We start from the raw sequence: 18,959 nt of genomic DNA on the forward strand, positions 1-18,959 counted from the left end.
CTAAGTGGGTCCAATGGTTAAACATTTATGCCTTATTCCCAGGCTGAATTTGTCTCTCTTCAGCTCCCAGGCATTGGATCATGTTAGATCTTTCCCTGCTAGACTGAAGAAACCATTAGTAAATATCTGTTCCCCATGTGGATACATTTAGACTGTGATCAAGTCACCCCCATAACCTACTCTTTGTTAAGCTAAATACCTGCTCTTCCTTTGCCTGTCTCCTCAGATCCCTGTATGGGCATCAGCTGCCCGCAGCCCCATGTGCTTGCTCTCCAGCTCAAAGCTGAGTGCATTGGGCCACTTTTCTGCACCCACCTCCCACAGCTGTCAGCATGGCCCCACACTGCTGGGCTAAGAACTGCCCATCTGTCTCCTTCTTTGAGTAACCCCTCTGCCCTGGCCCTGTAGCCCACCATAGGACAGGGGAGACCCACCCCAGCATGGTGGGCAGGCACCAGGCTGCATTCACAACAGGAGATGTTATGGGGCATGAGGGGCATGAGGCATGGCTGGGCTATGGCTCATGTTCCCCCTGCCAAGCCCCACCAGGGTGGATCTACCCCCCTGGCGTTACCACAGGGGGGTTGGTCCCATCAGGCAGCGAGACTGTAGCTTTGATCAGCATCCCTGGCCAGTCCCACCAGCTGTCAGGCTATGGGGATCCCTGCAGTGCAGTTGGCTCCCTGAATCGTGTCCCGTACTCTCTAATAGCCTTATGGCTTTAAGATATAAAACCACTGAAGATGTTTATCTTTTGCTTTCCTGCCGCTTAATCCCCTGATCCCCCAGCAAACAGCTGTTTAGGCCATTAAATTGGAACTTCACTAATGGGAGATCGCATGGCTGCCCAATGGGTTGTGTGTGACAAGGAGGCAAAATTCCCCGATGACCCCCGGTAGAGGCTACCCGGCTCTCTCCTGGCACAGGGCGGGGGAGAGAACATTACTATTTGTAGCATCTACAGGCAGCAACCAAAATCAGGCCCCTGTCATGTCAGGACACCGTGCAGTGATAGGCCCTCCACAGGGCCCCCATTGTGCCAGGTGCTGCCTAGATCCCCACCAGGGTTGGAGTCCCTGTTGTGCTGGATGCTGCACAGACCTGAGCTAAGATCGGGGTCCTCTTTGTGCCAGAGGCTGCACAGACACACAATGAGAGACAGACCCTACATCAAAAAGCTCACAGCTTGAATAGATAAGGAGTGGGAGGGGAAACTGAGGCCCAGAAGGGAAAGTGACTTGCCTGAAGTCATGCAGAAGAGCCAGGAATAGAACCCAGGAGTGCTCTAGCCACTGGGCCATGTTGCTCATTGGGCTGATCCTCACAGCTCTGTCACACCTTCCCATCTCATGGCTCTGCAGTGAGGTTATTCCTAGGGCTTGGCCTGCCAGAGAACATATCCATGGAGAGCTGCCTTGGGCCCTTGTATTACATGTCTCCCTGTCCTCGATACTTCCCCAGGCGCTTCCGCACAGCCGGCGCCTGGCCCAGTCTCTGGAGAACAAGGTAACAGCCTGGAAGAGGGGCCAGCCAGCTGGGCGGTTATCGGCTTGAACCAGGCTCTGCATGGCTGAGTGGCAGGGGGTTCGATGTGCAATGGGCACTAGCTATGAAGATCTGCTGAAGGCAGCTTTGGGGTGCTATAGGGACCCCAGAGCCCCACTGCTGCTCCCCATAGTATGTGGCTGTGCCCGCTGCTGGCAGGCACTGGGCCTGGCCTTGACGCCAACTGCAAGCTCCATCCTGGCTCACTGATTTAAAGAGTTTAAAGGTCCAGCCCCATTCTTCCCAGCTGCTTGCCCATGCATTCCCCCTACTTTAAAGGGCCAGCCACATTGCCTTCAGGTGCCTTCCTCCCCCTCCAGATTTAAAGGGCCAGCCCTGTTCCCTCAGCTGCCTCCCCACCTTCAGCTGCATGTGTGTTCACAATAGCTGTTGTGCAGGAGAGTGTGACACTGCGGGAGGGACAGGGGGAGGGATGTGAATTTGGGGCTGGCAGTGGCTGCTAGAGCAAGGGCTGGGCAGACCTCCCTTACTATCCCACCACGCTGCACTGTGGTTGAGCTGCAGCCTCCCACGCCCTGTCCCCCAAACCAAGACCCATCCCCAGGAATACAAATCTCTCTCCATCCTTCCTCTGCTTCTTCACTCACTTTGATCAGCAGCAGAGCCATGTTTCACGGGGTTGGCACCACAGGGGTCATCAGTAGACTTTAGAGTTGACAGCTCCATGTGATGAATAAGGGTGGCTAGTACCCATGCTAGAGCTGTTGTTTCAGGCTGTGTGCAGACTCAGGCATGCAGCACTCCCTCTGGTTAGACTCCATTCCCATTAGCTTCCCACCCAGGGGCATCATTTCAGAAAACTTTTCGTGGGTGGAAGGGGAATTGTGTCCGCACACAGAGCCTCTCTGTGCCTCAGTTTCCCTCTGTACAATGGGGCACTGGTAACTACATTACAGATGGAGATGGGAGGCGGCCAGAGAAGTGCTGAGATACAGATGCACTGAGCTACCTTAGCTGCCCCTCAGCCAAGTGGGTTTTTTTGGGAGGGGGAGGGAGGGGAGAAGATAGCTCTGGGCTAGAGCCCCTTGTGGTGGCTCACACGAGCCAGCCTGCTGAGGGGAGGCTGAGCCGGTCCCAGCCCTGTGCAGTTTTAACTCCCCTTATAAACACAAAAGCTGTACCATGGCCAGACACCTCCCAGGTGTCCCCTGGCTGGCTGCAGGCTGTTTGCTCTGTCCTGGGCTCTGTTCTCCCCCCATGGCTGGACAGGTCCCTTGAGCCTCATGAGGATCAGGGTAGAAGGGGCGGGGTGGGACCAGGGTTCACATGGCACAAGGTGACCCCTGGACACGGATGGGGGAAGGCTCTTTCACACCGCCATGCTCACTGGCTCGTGCTGCTGTTCTGCAAGAGAGGCTGGGAATATTTCATGAGGCGAACGACATGACCTGGAAAGGCAGAGCCACCCCCGCTGGCTCAGCACCAGACCTGCCTACACCTCCACAGTATAGGGCTCCAGGGAGACCCTGCCTTGACCCCCCCTCACTGACCTCCAACTCCCATCCCCCTGTGACCACCCCACCCCTCACCCCCACCCCATGATCATGCTCACCCTGCACCCACCCCTAACCCCAATAATGGGAAGACAGAAGTGCAGGGGGGCAAGAGAACACGAGTGAACATGGGGTGCAAGCATGCCAGGCCCCTGAAGGTAGATGCTGGGCAGCAACCCACCAGTTCATGGCATTGTCAGTGTGATCACCATCCTTGGGTTCCAGAGTTAACAGCCTACGCAACTAAAAGGGAAACCCCCAAGGCCATTGGCTCAAGCTGGCTGCAGACTCAGGCAGCAGCATGCACATGCCGTGCCTCTGCGGGGTTATCGCTACGATGCTGAGATAGGGATAGTCGTCAGGGGCAGGGAGGCATGGGGCCAAAAGGGTTGGGCCACCAGGATTCCCCCAAATCACTGCCAGCTTCAGGAGCCAGAAGCTGCTGTTTTGAAATGAGAGCAGAGATTCTGTGGGCAAGAGACCAAAAGCTGCCAGAGCTGCTGCTGCTCACCTCCCCTGCCTGCTGAGTCCATGCCCACTCTGCGGGGATGAGAATCTGTGCCAGCTGGCATGAGGAGCTGGTAAGGAGGGCACCTACCTCATCAGGGCTCAGACCCACCTGGCTTGGCACCCTCCTGGCCTGAGATGGGATCCGGAGAGCAAGCCAGGAGCCAGCAATCTGAATATCCTTGTGCTGCCCAGGCAAGAGCGGGCAAGCTCAGGAACTGGACTCCAAGGCAGCTGCTGCCCATGTGCTTGAGTGACTAAGTCCAACAAACCGGCCTAAAATAATAGAATTTTTTTTTTAATAAATAATTTTCCAACCCTTTTTTTTTTTTGCTTGTTAGAAGGGGGCCGGGGTGAGCAGCAGAAAACATCCAGCATCAGACGTGTCGGCAAAGGGGGGTTAGAGCCGCAGAGCGGGGCTTGGGGGGGGGAGGGATCCCACCAGACTCAGAGGAGGGAAGGGGAAAAGGAAAGAGCTTTCATCCCTGCAGGCCAGTCCAGGAACATGGAGATGGGGAAAGGGAGAGGTGGGTGGGGATGGGGGGGGTAATCATGTGGGAGAGAGAAAGTAGGGGCTGGGAGCACTGTGGGGGAGGGGACGCTGCTCCCTCTCTCTACATTAGGAGGCAGTGTGGGGGGGGTTGTGTGTGGGGGAGGCAGTAGCTTGGAGTGGAGATTATAGGGATGCAGGCAATGGGCTGCGGGGGGGTGGTGGTGGTTGTGGGAGCAAGGGGTGGTGTGGCTTGGAGGGGACAGTAGGGGGGATTAAAAGGACACTGATCCCCCCCCCTTCAGCAGGAGGGGAGCTATAACTCCTAGGGACCATGCTGTGGACTTCTGCAGGGGGAAGAGGCATCCAACAGCCGGTCCCCCTGCACAGCTTGTCACATAGGAAGGAGGGGCTCTAACCAGGGTGGGAGAGATGGTGCAGTGCGTGGGGGGGGTCCAGTGAGCAACATCAATGGGGTTGGGGGCTAGCATGGAAGGGTCCCTTTGGGTGGGGGAGGGGGAATCAGATGGGGGTGTTGCTGGGTGGGGTCCTATGGGGGTGTTCCCTGGAGGTGTGGGGGCTCCATGGGGAGGGAAGTTGGGGTGCCAGCAGGGGGTTCTCTGGGGGTCCTGTTTGCACTGATGGGCTCCCATCCAAAAGCAGACAAGCAGCAGAAACCCACTGGGCATCGAGAAAGCGCCCGTTGCTCAAACTCCACATTCCCCACTAGCCAGCTGCCCACAAGGGCAGGTGTGTGAGAGAGAAACAAGGAAGGCTCAGTCCCAGAAGGGGGGCTCAGGGCCTGCCGCCCTCAGTCTCAGTGCCATGGGGGGGTTATTTAGGGCCTGTCCTCCCCTCCTCCCATAGTCGCTGTCCTTGCTCAGTCTGGGGCAGTCTGGAGGGGCTGGGTCAGAGCCCGGGGGGCCCCAACAGCAGCAGCAGCAGCAGCAGCGGGGATAGGGCTGCGGGCAGCGTGCCTGGCCGGCAGACCCCGGAGTCCAGCGGGGAGCAGCCGGGGCCAGCACACCCCTCTTTGAGCCGGCCCTCCTCACTACCATAGCCGGCCCAGTAGTCCACCTCGGTGGGCGAGTCGTACTTAGGGCTGCGGATGTCACTGGCCGGCAGGTCCCGGTAGAAGGAGGAGGGGTCAGCGGCGGGCGCCCCAACGTCCCCCAGCCCGTACAGGTGGTTGGAGGAGCTATTGCTGCGGGGCCAGCCTGCCTCGGCCTTGCTGCCCCCTGCAGGCCGGGCTGGGGCGCGGTTGGCCGGGAGGCAGTCCCAGAAATCAGCCTGGCTCAGGTGGCGCAGGTCACGGCCCTGGCGCTCCGGCGGGGTGGCACAGGCCACGGCCGAGCTGGAGACGCGGGAGCGCTGCAGCCAGGCCCACAAGGAGCGGGCGCGGCAGTCGCAGGCCCAGGGGTTGTTGTTGAGGCGCAGGAACTCCAGCGAGGGCAGCTCGGCCAGCGTCTCGCCCTGCAGCGTCGCCAAGCTGTTGTTGAACAGGTAGAGGATGGTGAGTTTGGCCAGGTCGCGGAAGGCCCAGCGGTGCACGGAGTGCAGCCAATTGACGTGCAGCAGCAGCCGGTCCAGCCCCCACAGCCCCCGGAACACGTGCTCTGACAGCACCCGGATCCTGTTCCCGTGCAGGAAGAGATGGCTCAGGTTGGCCAGGTCCACAAACAGGTCGTCCTGAGAGATCAAGGCAGGAGGGATGGAGAGTGGGGGAAAAAGAAGGGGAGGAGGGGTGGATGGAGAGCCGAGTAGAAAAAAAGAAAAAGGAGGGGAGAGAGGAGGAGAGAAGGGGTAGAGATGGATAGATGGAGGAATCGATGGAGAGGGGGTGGATGGATGGAAGGAAGCACGCACAGATGGACAGAGGGGGTAGAAAGAAGGGAGAGAGGAGTGGTAGAGTTGGATGGATGGGGGAAGAAGGTGGATGGGGGAAGGGAAGGGTGGATGGTGAAATAGAGGGGGAGGAATGGAAGGAAGGATCCAGGGATGATAGAGGGAGGTGGAAGGAAAGCAGGAGGAGAGGAAGAGATGACAGAGGGATGGAGAGAGAGAGAGATTGGACGAAGGGAGGAGGGGCGAGATGACATTGAGAGGGAGGGACGGATGGCAGGCAAGTCAGAGGACATGACACAAGCTTTGCCCCCTAACCACCCAGCTCCCAACCCTGTGATCTCTGCAGGGCAGGGCACGCTATGCTGGAGGCAGTGCTGTCTGGCAGGGCCTCCCTGTCCTTGCCCCCCCGCCCTGGTGCAAGCTGCAGGCGCTGGGCTGCTCCTTTCCGTGGAGGAGCCACAACACCCGGGGCCGGATGGACTGTGGTTTGAGAGTAGCTGGCTGGCAAGGCACCAAAGAGCCCCTCTGCTCCCCCCAGCTTGCCTGCAGGAGAGTGGGGGAGGGGAGCTGCATTGGCCAGGCAGCAAGAGGATAGGTGGGGATCTCAGCCTAAGCCCAGAGAATACAGCCCCCAGCTCAGCAGGACTGTAGCTGGTGCCCCCTAGGAGGGAAAAGGCTCCCAGGTCCCACTCATCACCCCCTGAACCAGCCAGTGTCCCACCCCGGGGCTGGGTGGGAACTGGCACCCCCTAGAGGGGAAAGGCCATGTCACATTCCCCACCTCTGGAGCCAGCCAGTGCCCCAGTCCGAGCTGCTGGCACGCAGGCATCAGGGGAATCCCTGCCCCCACCCACCTGGAGATAGAGCAGGTTGTTCTCCTGCAGGTACAGGTACTGGAGGCTGAAGAGGCTGCGGAAGAGGGTGCTGGGCAGGCTGCTGAGCTGGCAGCGGTAGAGGTGTAGGGACTGCAGGCGCTCCAGCCCCCGGAAGGTGTCGGGGTCCAGGCTGCGCAGGTTGCGGTTGTCCCCCAGGTCCAGCTCCTCCAGGGCGGACAGGTGGCGGAAGGTGCCGGGCTGGATGGAGGAGATGTTGTTGGAGTACAGCCAGAGGGTGACAGTGCTGGGCCCGAAGGTACCCGCCCGCAGTGCCCCGATCAGGTTGTTCTGCAGGAAGAGGCGCTGGGCGTTGGGGGGCAGCACCAGGGGCACTGACGAGAAGTTGTTGGCTTGGCAGCTGACTGTGGGTGGGGAGAAGTAGCAGGTGCACAGCATAGGGCAGGTGGGTGCCCCCGGGGGCAGGGCCGCCATCAGTGCCAGGAGGCAGAAGAGCGGTGTGACGGAACCTGGAAAACAGAGAGGCAGGAGGTGAGAGGGGCTGTTGCACCAGGACCACCCAGTGCACCAGAGCCCCAACTCCACCCAGCCAGAGCCAACCCCATGCCCCTGCCTTGCATGTGCTCTCCTACCCAAGCATTGTGATCCTGGTGTCTATGTGTGTTGCGGTGTCCTTTGGGCACCTTCCAATATGGAGTCTCCATTCCCAGGGGGACGGGTGGGTGTTCCCAGGCCTGGGGCCATGGGTGCTCCTGACCACAGGCGGCAAACGCACCCGTGTGTTCTCGTGGGAACACTTCTGTGCACGTGTCCCATGTGCAAATGCATGTGCCCAGAGCATGTGTAGGTGGGCGGCTGACGCCAGAACGAGTGACACAAGCTGCTGCCATTTCTGTTCATGCACCCCCGCCTCCTCTTCTCCCCTTCCCCACTCAGGACCCACACGTGTTCCTCTCCCTACAAGGCAGCTCCAGCCACACGCACACCCACTGTGCGTGTGCGTGGGGCTGGCTTACTCAGGGGGAGATCCCCACACTCAGACCCCCCAGGCTCAGGCAGGTACAGGACAATCGTCATGCTCTGGGTGTCCCTAGCCTCTGACTGCCAGAAGCTGGGACTGAACAGCAGGGGATGGATCACTCAGTAATTGCCCTGTTCTGTTCATGCCCTCTGAAGCACCTGGCATTGGCCCATGTCGGCAGACAGGATGCTGGGCTAGATGGTCCATTGGTCTGACCCAGTGTGGTAGTTCCTATGAGCATTCCTTGCCAACTCCGCTCCCTGTCTCTCACTGAGGGGTGTCGATAAAGGTCCCCCAGGCCCTGTATGGGGCACTTCCTGTCTCTCTCTGGGAATCTGAGGAGCTGAATTCTGATCCCTTAATCCTTCTCAGAGGATTAAGCAATGTCCCCTTAGGACTGGTCCAGCAGTGCCTCCTTAGCACTCCTCTGGGGCTGGGCAGGAGTCCAGCAATGCCCAGTGCCTGGGGAACTGTTTGGGCCCCCACCCCTGGTCGAGCAGCTGTAACCCAAGAAGCCTCATCCATAATTCAGGCCTATGGCTCTCTCTAAGTGCAGGTTGAGGGAGGGGGAGGGGGATGGAAGATTCTCAGCCTACCCACCCTCCCACTTCTGTATGGCCTTCAGCATGGTCTGTGCCCACCAGGGCAGCTCTGCCTGTTCTGGGTTCATCTCCCACAAGGCCAGTCCTATTCTCTCTCCCTGCCCCAACCCTTCCCCCCTCAGATCCCCCTCTCCCAAGGCCCCGTACCTGCCCTAGCTGGGCTGCCCGCTCCATTCACTCCCTGCTACCAGCCAGTGGGCAGGGGTCCCTCACTGGAGTCTGACTCCGCTCCCCAAAGGGAGGCCAGGATGGCACCCCTCACCCAGTCTGCATTTCACCAGCCTTCCTGCCTCATCAGCACTTGGCCCCAGGGTGGGGGGTTGGCACAGTGCCACCTCTCCTCTCCTGCTTACCTTGTGGGCCCCATGCCAGCACCCTAGAATACTGCCCAGGCATATTCCCCATGCCCTCCCCCAGGACTGTGGCAGTCCCTCCCTTTCCAGATCTTCAGCCACTTTCTTGACTCTTTGCAGTGACCCAGGCACCAGCTGTAGGTAGCTCCATTGTGGCTGTCTGATCCCTCTCTTTCTCCTGCCGAGGGCTGGGGCAGAGTCTGTGCCACCTCAGCTTATGCCCAGTTGAGCACCTGACCAACCAATAGGGGAACCACTGACCCAGGAGGCAGAGCTGGGGGAGTGGGGTCCCCAGGACATGGCACTTGGCCATGGAAAGAGGGGAGCAGGGAGGCAGGTATAGAATCGGATGGGTATGCCCCCCCCAAAACCAGGGCAGTGAGCCCTGGGGGAAGGGAAGATCAAGGGGGAGGGAAATCAGAAGAAGGGGAGGGGAAGGGGAAGGGCAGAAACTGCAGATCTAAGGCTCGGGAGAGCAATCCAGCCTCCTACAGAGGAAGAGGATGGTGGGGATGGAGGGTGGGAGCAGTGCAGAGATGGCTGCTGATGGGAACAAAGGTGAGGGGTGGTCCCCATAGGATCAGACGCTCAGACAGATGGAGGGGGGAGCCCTAAGAGGAGGCAGCTGGCTGGCAAAGAAGGCTCCACAGCTGAGGGAGCCCCCGAAGAGGAAGGTGGGGTGAGGATGAAGGCTCTGGAAAGCAGAAGGGCAGGGGCAATACCTAAAGAACAGCCTCCCTCACTACGATGCAGGGCGAAGGCTGGCAGGGAGGCTGTGAGGTGGTGACGCAGTGAGTGATGCAGGCGAGGGGGCTCCGTGCTGCCGGGAGCTGCTCCATGCTTGTCCATAATTTAAGACCCCCAAAATAAGCTGCTGGCCGTGCTGGGAGCTCTTGCATAACGCAATGGCTATAAATGGCACCAGTCGCCAGGGGCACCAGGACTAGGCCAGCAGGGGGCAGCGCTGCCAAGCCTACTCCCCCTCCCCAGTGCCAGGGGAGCAGCAACACCAGACCCACCCCTTGTGTGCTCAGCTCCTCTGATCCTTGCTTCGCCCCCTCGTATCCCCCCTGCCAATCCCTCCCTATCTGCCCCCTCCCTCGACTCATCTGTCTCCCTCCCCCTCTCATCAGCCGAGTCAGCTCTGGAGGACCAGCCCCTGGGCACCAAATACTCAAGAGAAGAACATGCTCCTCCCCCATCCACCCCAGCCCTCTCCTGCAGGGGGCACAGCTGAAACGCCTCTCACCAGATGTGTGCATTTGGGGGTCTGGGAGAACACCCCCCCAGCCAGCCAACCCATCCCTCATCTCCACAGCTGAATCAAAGCCAGCACCCCCTAGAGGGGAAGGCCCCATGGCCCATTCCCTGGCCTACCCCCAGGTAACTAAGCAGCTGGATGTGTGGCAAGGAGGGTGGCACCGCCCCTGGCCTCAGGAGCAGGGGGTGCTCAGCTCCCCCATTCCCTGTCCCTGTGCTCACAGGGTGGGGGGAGACAGAGTGTGGCCTACACTGCTCTGACTTCCCCCTCCCCATCACAGTGCCCTGCACCCCCCAGGCCAGGGCATGAACAGTCCCCACCCACCCCAGGACTTGTCTTGCTCATGAACCCAATGCTGTGTGTCCTGCTGCCCCCTAGCACCCTCCTGTCCATAGCTGCCCCGCACCCTCCCATCCTCCCCCCGCCGCTATCCCCTTCCATGCCCATCAAGGGTGCTTGTGTTCCCCCCAGCACCACCGCAGGGAGCTGTGCTGTCAGTGCCCCATCATTGTTCCCTCCATCCCTGACACATCCCCCACCCCCAAGGGTGCTGTGTCGCCCACTCAGCAATGTCTCATCTCTACCCCCCCAGCACTGTCCCTCTCCCCCTGCTAGCACTGTCCTGGCAGTGTCCCCCTCACCCAGGACACTGTGTCCTCCAACCCTAACACCGCCCCACCTGTGCCCCCCCCAGCATTGCCCTCCACCTGGTACTTCCCCTCAGCACCATCTTATCCTCCCCATGCTGCCAAGCCAGCAGCAGCTCCTGTTTGGTCCCACCGGGCCCCGGGGTGAAGCCTAGGAGCCAGCTGGCAATGGCACTTACCGCACAGAAGGCGTACCGGCCGGGGCAGCATGTTGCCAAGGTGAGCGTAGAAGGGCAGATAGACGGAGCAGGGCAGGGGCAGATCCCAGCCTCAGCGACCCTCGGCCAGCAGCGTCCAGGTGCCCAGCGCCGATCCAGCTGGACGGGGTGCTTGCCAAAGCCCAGCCTGCAGCGGCTCAACACCAACGCTCGGGGGACTCAGTCCACTGCCAAGTCTGCAGGGCTCACCGGTGCCCGGGCGTTGGGTTCTCAGGCCACAGGGCTCGCTGGCGCCCGGGGTGCTCGGTTCCGTGCCAGTGCCCAGTCTGGTGCTGGCGCCTGGGCAGAGGGCACGCCACACACAGCACTCTCTAATGCCAGCGCCTGGTGCGCTCAGTCCGGTGCCCGGTGCGCTCAGCCTGCGGCGCTCTCCAGCGCTCGGGGGGAACTTAGTCCAGTGCCCGCGCCTGGGCAGGGGCGCTGAGCGCACAGCTCTCTCCAATGCTGGTGCCCGGTGCGCTCAGCCCGGCGGCACCCGGCGCTCTCCCTGCGCCCCTGGAGGGCACCTTTAGCCCCCGCTGCGCCGGCGACATGGCCTCATGCCGGCGGGGGCCGGGGCCGGGCCGGGCCGGGGCGTGGCGGGGCTGGAGGCGCTGCGCTCCGGGCACCCTGCGCTGCGCTCCCGGCCGCTCGCGGGGAGGAGGGAGCCGGGCGCGCCGCGGAGCCTTATCCCGGCCCGGCGGCTCCTCCCCTTGCCGCGGGGCCGCCGCTTAACCCTTGAAGGGCCGGGCTCCGCCCCGCCCCAGCGGGGGCAGCCCAAGGGCTCTGGGCTCCAGATGCCAACAAAGGGCGGGGAGCGGGACGGCCAGTGCCCCTTGCAACAGGCGAGATCGGTGGGCAGGACACCGCCCCCCAGCCTCCCCATCCTTGGGAGGGCATCACCGCACCCTCACAGGGAAAAGGCCCCGCGTCCCATTCCCCACCCCGCCCCCGAGCCAGCCAGTCCCCTGCTCTGGGTGGGATCAGATCCAGCGCCCCCGAGAGGGGAAAGGCCCTGTGCCCCATTCCCTGCCCCCCCTGAGCCAGCCATCCCGGGGCCTGGGCTGGCTCACCGTCTAGCAGGGCAAGGGAGCTGGGGGCTGAGGCGGGGCTTAAGGTGGGAAGTGGGAGGAGCCAAGAGAGGGATCCTCCCCATCCAACCCCTCCCTTGCTCTGGGGCTCTGACGGGCACATCTGGGAGCAGAGCCGGGTGGGAGGGGGAGGAGGAGCCGCTGCCAGAGAGCTGGGAATAGGCACCAGCTGGTGCTGGCGTTGCCAGGGACTCATCTGCCAGCAGGCAACACACTCCCAGGAAACCAACCAGCAACTCTGGCCCTGTGCCCACCCTGCCCCCCTTCTCTGCTCATCTTGCCATGTTGAGGCAGTTCTGGAGCCGTATGCCCGGCTGAAAGTAGAGGGATCCATGCCCCAGGACACCAGCGCCAGGATTCACACTCCCAGCCCCCCACCAGCCCAGCAGTCTGTGCCCCGGGGGGTTGATGGACCACGAGCTGTACCCTGTGGCTGGCAGGGCTGTGTGTGCCCCGACCATGGCCATGTTGCCCAGGGCTGGGCAGGGGGGTGGGGGCCTGGGTTGGTGGGCTATGCCAGGCTGCTGCGGCACAAGCTGGCGCAGGATTTGTTTGCTGCACTGCCTCCGGTGCAGCTCCCGGGGAGCGAAATATCACAAGATGGAGAGACAGACGCTGCGGGTGCGGGTGGGCGGTGGGCGCTGACTCAGGGGGCTGTCATCTGCTGCTGGCCATGTGCTCCGTGCCCAAGGGGGACCCAAAATGCAACGGGGACCCAAGCAGGGATGGGCTATGCAGAGTCTGGGTGCTTCCCAATGCCCTCCATGCCCCCTTTTTCAGCATACCCAACCCCCCACTGTGCCCCCATCTCTAGAGCTACCCACCCCCTCCAGCATACCCATCCCCCCACTGTGCTGCCACCCCCAGAGCTACCCACCCTCTCCAGCACACCCAACCCCCACTTGCCCCCCACCCCGCATAGCTACCCACCCTCTCCACATACCCCCATTACATGTCTGGGCCCCAAAGGTTAATTGTCCGTGAGAGGTAAAATTTCCTTTGGGAGCCTTGTGTGGGGCAGAGATGTCCTCACCCCCACATGCAGAGCCTCATGCTGCCTGCCCCCCGCCCACCAGAGGGGAGCAGGCTGTGGAGCTGGGCACCCCAGGGGCAAGGTAGGGTGTGTGTGTTGGTGCGGACCTGCAGCCTCTGGCACTGTAGCCCTTCCCCTGGCACCAGGGCAGGTATGGCCTGGTCTCTGCATGGATGGGAAAGGCCCAAGAGCAATATCCCTCTAGCATCATGGGGTGAAGAATAACGCCCCCGAGAGGATCCATGGCACTGACCTCTGACCCCAGTGTCAACATGAGTTGAGAGCTGTCCCCCAGGACCTGAGCTGGACAGACAGACAGACATGTATGGGATAGATTGATATAGATAGCAGGGATGTGAGCAGATAGGTAGAGACAGAGGGGCTGTAGGGGATGTGGGGTGAATGCTATAGTTAGAAGTTCATATAGAAAGACAACTAGACAGGTGTGTATGCGGTAGGTATATTTATCATCGTGTTTGAGATGGAGGGATGGATAGATGTGCACGTGACAGATAGTTGGATAGAAAGATCGACTGATGTATAGCGATAGAGATTGATGGATTGGTGGACAGATAACTGATTGCCTATGCACATGATGCTCTCTAACACCATACGCTCACTTAACCTTCATTAACCCCACTGCCCATCCACAGCTCCCACCTCACTGTTGACAATCCCCACATCAAGATGCTCCTGTGGCCCGCTAGTGACATAATGTACACAACTCAGTGCTGAAATGAGGCAGATTGGATCTCCCCATCGATCGGAAATGCATCCGATGAAGTGAGCTGTAGCTCACGAAAGCTTATGCTCTAATAAATTTGTTAGTCTCTAAGGTGCCACAAGTACTCCTTTTCTTTTTGGATCTCCCCAGGTGCACATGCACCGCTCCTGTGACCACACACATGGGGGGGCTGGGAGAGAGGCTCACATACACCCCCAGATGGGCACAGCCTCCAGGGCACCTCATGTCACAATCACAGCTCTGCCAAGCTGCTTCAGCCAACCCCTTTGCCATTCAGTACAGCGACACCTAGCCCAGTGACTGCAGCCAGAGTGCATGAAGAGAATTGCCAGTGACTTCAGCCAGCTCCAAGGGTCAGAGTTAAGGTTGCGTGGTCATCTACCTTCATACTGTAGCTGCAGGTTTTCTGAGATTTAAGTTTAGCTGAACTTGATGTTCTGTAAGGGTATGAGATAGCACCAGGCATGCAACACTCTGCATTAACAAAGAGTTTTGCTATTTAATAGCTAGGCAGACAGACAGTCGTGGCTCCCCAATGCTGCTGTAGTTAATGTTAAGACTAGCATTCTGTTTACAGCTCAACATTTGTAAGTGCTCTGAGGGCCACACAGCTTCAGATGGCCTCCAAATTTTGTGTCCCCGGGGGTGGGGGCATGTGCAGAGTTCAGTTACTGAGCCAAACTGGGGGTTATTTCATAGACTCAGAGTGTCCAAGGCCAGAAGGGACCACTGTGATCATCTAGTCTGACCTCCTGGATAACGTAGGCCAGGGAACTTCCCAAAATCATTCCTAGAGCACAGCTTTTAGGGAAACAGCCAATCTTGACTTAAAAATGGTCAGTGATGAAGAATCCACCAGGACCCTTGATAAATTGTTCCAATGGGTAATTATCCTCATTGTTAAACATTTACACCTTATTTCCAGTCTGAATTTGTCTAGCTTCAACTTCCAGCCATTAGATTATCCTAGACCTTTCTCTGCTAGATTGAAGAGCCCATTATTAAATATTTGCTCCTCATGTAGATACTTAGAGACTGTGATCAAGTCACCCCTTAACCTTGTCTTTGTTAAACGATATTGAACTCCAAAAAGAAAAGGAGTACTTGTGGCACCTTAGAGACTAACAAATTTATTTGAGCATAAGCTTTCGTGAGCTACAGCTCACTTCGTCGGATGCAACTGTGAGCTGTAGCTCATGAAAGCTTATGCTCAAATAAATTTGTTAGTCTCTAAGGTGCCACAAGTACTCCTTTTCTTTTTGCGAATACAGACTAACACGGCTGCTACTCTGAAACCTATATTGAACTCCTTCAGTCTACCACTATAACTTTTCTTTTCTTTTCTTTTCTTTTCTTTTCTTTTCTTTTCTTTAAGTGTTTGTTATTTTTTAGAAAGATGTATAGAAAAAACAAACATAACAAAACATACATAAACTTCTCATTTGATATCTAACCGTTGTGATACAGTAGACAATAAGGCAGGTTTCTAATCCTTTAATCATTCTTGGGACTCTTCTCTAACCCCTCTCCAATTTCCCACCATCTGTTGGAGCTTTGCCATTCCAGGATAGCCAGGTCCATGACTGGTTAGTTTGTGAGATCTAAGGAGATCACAAGGCAATGTGGTGGCAGATTGACTCTTGGGGTCCTGAGATACAGACAAAAAAAAATCTTGTCTTAAAGTTGACATGTTTTGTCTTTTTTTGTTTGGTTGTTTTTTTTTGTAGATAGCTGGAGATCAAACCAGAGTTGAGATCATCACACCAGGATCTCAAATGCTCTAGAGTTACCCCAACTGAGTGTACCATACCCCCAGCTGGGGGGAGAGGAGCGGGGGGAATCAAATTACAATGTTATGAGTCAAAGGGTTTGGTTCTCCAGTTAGGTGCATGCCTAGCAGGGCTAAGGCAATGTCTACACTTACAAGCTTACAGCGGCGCAGCTGCCTGTACTGACACAGCCGTGCCGCAGTAAGAGCACTCATGTAGCCATGTTATGCCAGCAGGAGAGAGCTCTCCTGCCAACATCATAAAACCAGCTCAACAAGTAGCATTACTGGCAGGAGAGCATCTCCCACTAACACAGTGCTGTGCACACGAGTGCTTATGCCGGCAACACTTATGTTGCTTGGGGTGTGTGTGTTTTTTTCACACCCCGAGTGACAAAAGTTTTGCCAACATAAATGCTAGTGTAGGCATGGCCTAAATGGATAGTGCTGTGCATTTGCAGAGAGAGCGGCTGCAGGGGTGGAAATGTGGCTGTGATCTGTTGGGTGAGAGTGGTTCAAGGGGGACTGTTGTAGCTGCTAAATCTCAGTGTCACCCAGGCCCTAAGAGTTCATATCAGCCCAGGGCAGAAATCTGAAATGAAGAAAGGAGGCACCTTGCTCCAAGATGGCCAAGGGGTTTTGACTCGGGGGGAAATGTAATTGGAAGGCTGCTATATATTCAGAAGGCGTTGGCACTATTTTTGGTCCCCTCCAAAGAAACATGCAAATGTTGGCTGGGAGGTGATTGGGGGTGGAGGAATAGGTGGGAATGGGGGAGAGGGTTTGGAGTTCAGTGAAGGGAGGGTGACTCTGGGAAGTGGGATACATAGAGCTGGGTAGGTAGGAGAGAGTTGGTGGGTGGGGGAAGGAGGTTAGGTGGAGATGAAAGGGTGGGGTCAGGTACTGGGAAAATGGACATGGGGGTGAGTGATAGGGAGCTGGAGGATAATAGGGGCAGCTGCCAGCCCCCCATTACCCTCCCATGGGTTCCAGGACATAGGGGCTATCTCTCTTTGGGGCTTTGAGATTCTCTCCCTATCTTTCAGAGTAGCAGCCATGTTACTCTCTAAGGTGTCACAAGTACTCCTTTTTTTTGTGGATACAGACTAACAAATTTGTTAGTCTCTAAGGTGCCACAAGTACTCCTTTTCTTCTCCCTATCTTTGTGTGTGTCCCAGGATCTGGGGATCATCTGGGGGGATCTTGTCCCTCTATGGGGGTCTGAGCCTGTCTTCCTAACCCCCATGAGTGGGGATGCCCTGTCCCTCTGGGTGTGAAGCTGAGAACAGGCAAACTGGGAGCATGCCCCAAGGACACAGTGCTGAGGAACTGAGACTGAGACGCTTGATGCATATCACAGGCTCTCCAGGTCTGGTGCAGGGGGATGGGAACACCTACTGACATGAATGGAGCAGCAGAGACCTCTCCGAGCTATTGTTTCAGGCTGTTTCATCTCCATGGAGTGTTCTTCTTCAGCTGAGAGCGTCACACTGGGAGATGGGCCCTGTCCCACCACTCTAAGCCTGTTGTCCTGTGGAGAGCTGTGTATAGCCCCTTCCCTCAGATCTCCTACTAGTATAGTGGGACCAGGAGTCCTTGTGGCACCTTAGAGACTAACAAATTTATTTGGGCATAAGCTTTCGTGGGCTATAACCCACTTCATCAGAAGCATGGAGTGGAAAATAGAGTAGGCAGGTATAAATACACAGCACATGAAAAGATAGGAGTTGCCTTACCGAGTGGGGGTCAGTGCTAACAAGGCCAATTCAGTTAGGGTGATGTGGCCCATTTCCAACAGTTGGGTAGGGAGGAAGCCTTGTGGGTAGATGTGGTATATCTTGACTTTAGTAAGGCTTTTGATACTGTCTCGCATGACCTTCTCATAAACAAACTAGGGAAATACAACCTAGATGGAGCTACTATAAGGTGGGTGCATAATTGGTTGGAAAATCGTTCCCAGGGAGTAATTATCAGTGATTCACAGTCATGCTGGAAGAGCATAATGAATGGGGTTCCACAGGGATCAGTTCTGGGTCCGGTTCTGTTCAATATCTTCATCAATGATTTAGATAATGTCATAGAGAGTACACTTATAAAGTTTGTGGACGATACCAAGCTGGGAGAGGTTGCAAGTGCTTTGGAGGATAGGATTAAAATTCAAAATGATCTGGATAAACTGGAGAAATGGTCTGAAGTAAATAGGATGAAATTCAATAAGGACAAAATGCAAGAAAGGAACAATCAGTTGCACACATACAAAATGGGAAATGACTGCCTAGGAAAGAGTACTGCGGAAAGGGATCTGGGGGTCATAGTGGATCACAAGCTAAATATGAGTCAACAGTGTAACGCGGTTGCAAAAAAAGCAAACATCATTCTGGGATGTATTAGCAGGAGTATTGTAAGCAAGACACGAGAAATAATTCTTCCGTTCTACTCCACACTGATTAGGCCTCAACTGGAGTATTGTGTCCAGTTCCGGGTGCCACATTTCAGGAAAGATGTGGACAAATTGGAGAAAGTCCAGAGAAGAGCAACAAAAATGATTAAAGGTCTAGAAAACATGACCTATGAGGGAAGATTAAAAAAATTGGGTTTGTTTAGTCTAGAGAAGAGAGGACTGAGAGGGGACATGATAACAATTTTCAAGTACATAAAAGGCTGTTACAAGGAAGAGGGAGAAAAATTGTTCTTCTTAACCTCTGAGGATAGGACAAGAAGCAATGGGCTTAAATTGCAGCAAGGGGGGTTTAGGTTGGACATTAGGAAAAACTTCCTAACTGTCAGGGTGGTTAAGCACTGGAATAAATTGCCTAGGGAGGTTGTGGAATCTCCATCATTGGGGATTTTTAAGAGCAGGTTGGACAAACACCTGTCAGGGATGGTCTATCCCTTAGTCCTGCCTTGAGTGCAGGGGACTGGACTAGATGACCTCTTGAGGTCCCTTCCAGTTCTAAGATTTTATGATTTTATCGCTCTTATTGCAATGGGGATTGTGTGGGGTCTCTGCCGACAGCGACGGTCGAACTGATTGCCATGGTTATTGCAAGATGTTTGTCCAGGAAATACCTGTAGAGTTATGGAACACTCGGATCTTGTGTTCCAAATCTGATGCCTGGGAGCGAAACCTAGCACCTGAAGAGGGGAGGTCTGAGAGCTGAGCCAATCAACGTGAGAACAAGGGACACCCCTGGAGACAGCTGCTGTTTACTGTCTGGAGTAGATTCAGGTGGGAGGGTTACAAAGGCCCTGTCTACACTGGCAAGTTTCTGGGCAGTAAAGCAGCTTTCTGCGCTGTAACTCCTGAGGTGTCCACACTGCCAAGCCACTTAGAGCACAGAAACTGCGCAGTTGTAGTGCTGTAAAAAAACCCATGTGTGGACTATAGGTCACTGCAAAAGGACACTCCACACCATTACAGTCATAGATTCCCTTTATCCTGGACTATTTACTGCACCTGAAACAGCAAGGGCTGGCGGTGTCATCAATAATGCCATCATCATGTCT

At 56.7% G+C, this 18,959-nt stretch overlaps 1 protein-coding gene across 1 annotated transcript; it reads right to left on the bottom strand.

Moving 5' to 3' along the window:
- Positions 1 to 3,843: 3,843 nt before the first annotated feature.
- On the bottom strand, positions 3,844 to 11,717 carry RTN4RL2 (reticulon 4 receptor like 2). Its single transcript, XM_038404291.2, has 3 exons — positions 10,798 to 11,717; positions 6,756 to 7,243; positions 3,844 to 5,745 (listed from the first exon to the last, which is right to left on the bottom strand). The coding sequence occupies exons 1-3, from the start codon at positions 10,826 to 10,828 to the stop codon at positions 4,966 to 4,968; spliced, it is 1,299 nt and encodes a 432-aa protein (XP_038260219.1). The 5' UTR covers positions 10,829 to 11,717; the 3' UTR covers positions 3,844 to 4,965.
- Between the last annotated feature and the right edge of the window lie 7,242 nt (positions 11,718 to 18,959).

The sequence above is a fragment of the Dermochelys coriacea genome, chromosome 6 (genome assembly GCF_009764565.3).
Source record: "Dermochelys coriacea isolate rDerCor1 chromosome 6, rDerCor1.pri.v4, whole genome shotgun sequence".
Lineage (NCBI taxonomy): Eukaryota > Metazoa > Chordata > Testudines > Dermochelyidae > Dermochelys > Dermochelys coriacea.

Coding starts and splice junctions, on each gene's coding strand:
- RTN4RL2 (XM_038404291.2), bottom strand. CDS start 10,828: ATGCTGCCCCGGCCGGTACGCCTTCTGTGCG. Junction 7,244..10,797: donor GCCGGTACGCCTTCTGTGCG/GTAAGTGCCATT, acceptor TCTGTTTTCCAG/GTTCCGTCACACCGCTCTTC. Junction 5,746..6,755: donor ACAACCTGCTCTATCTCCAG/GTGGGTGGGGGC, acceptor TTGATCTCTCAG/GACGACCTGTTTGTGGACCT.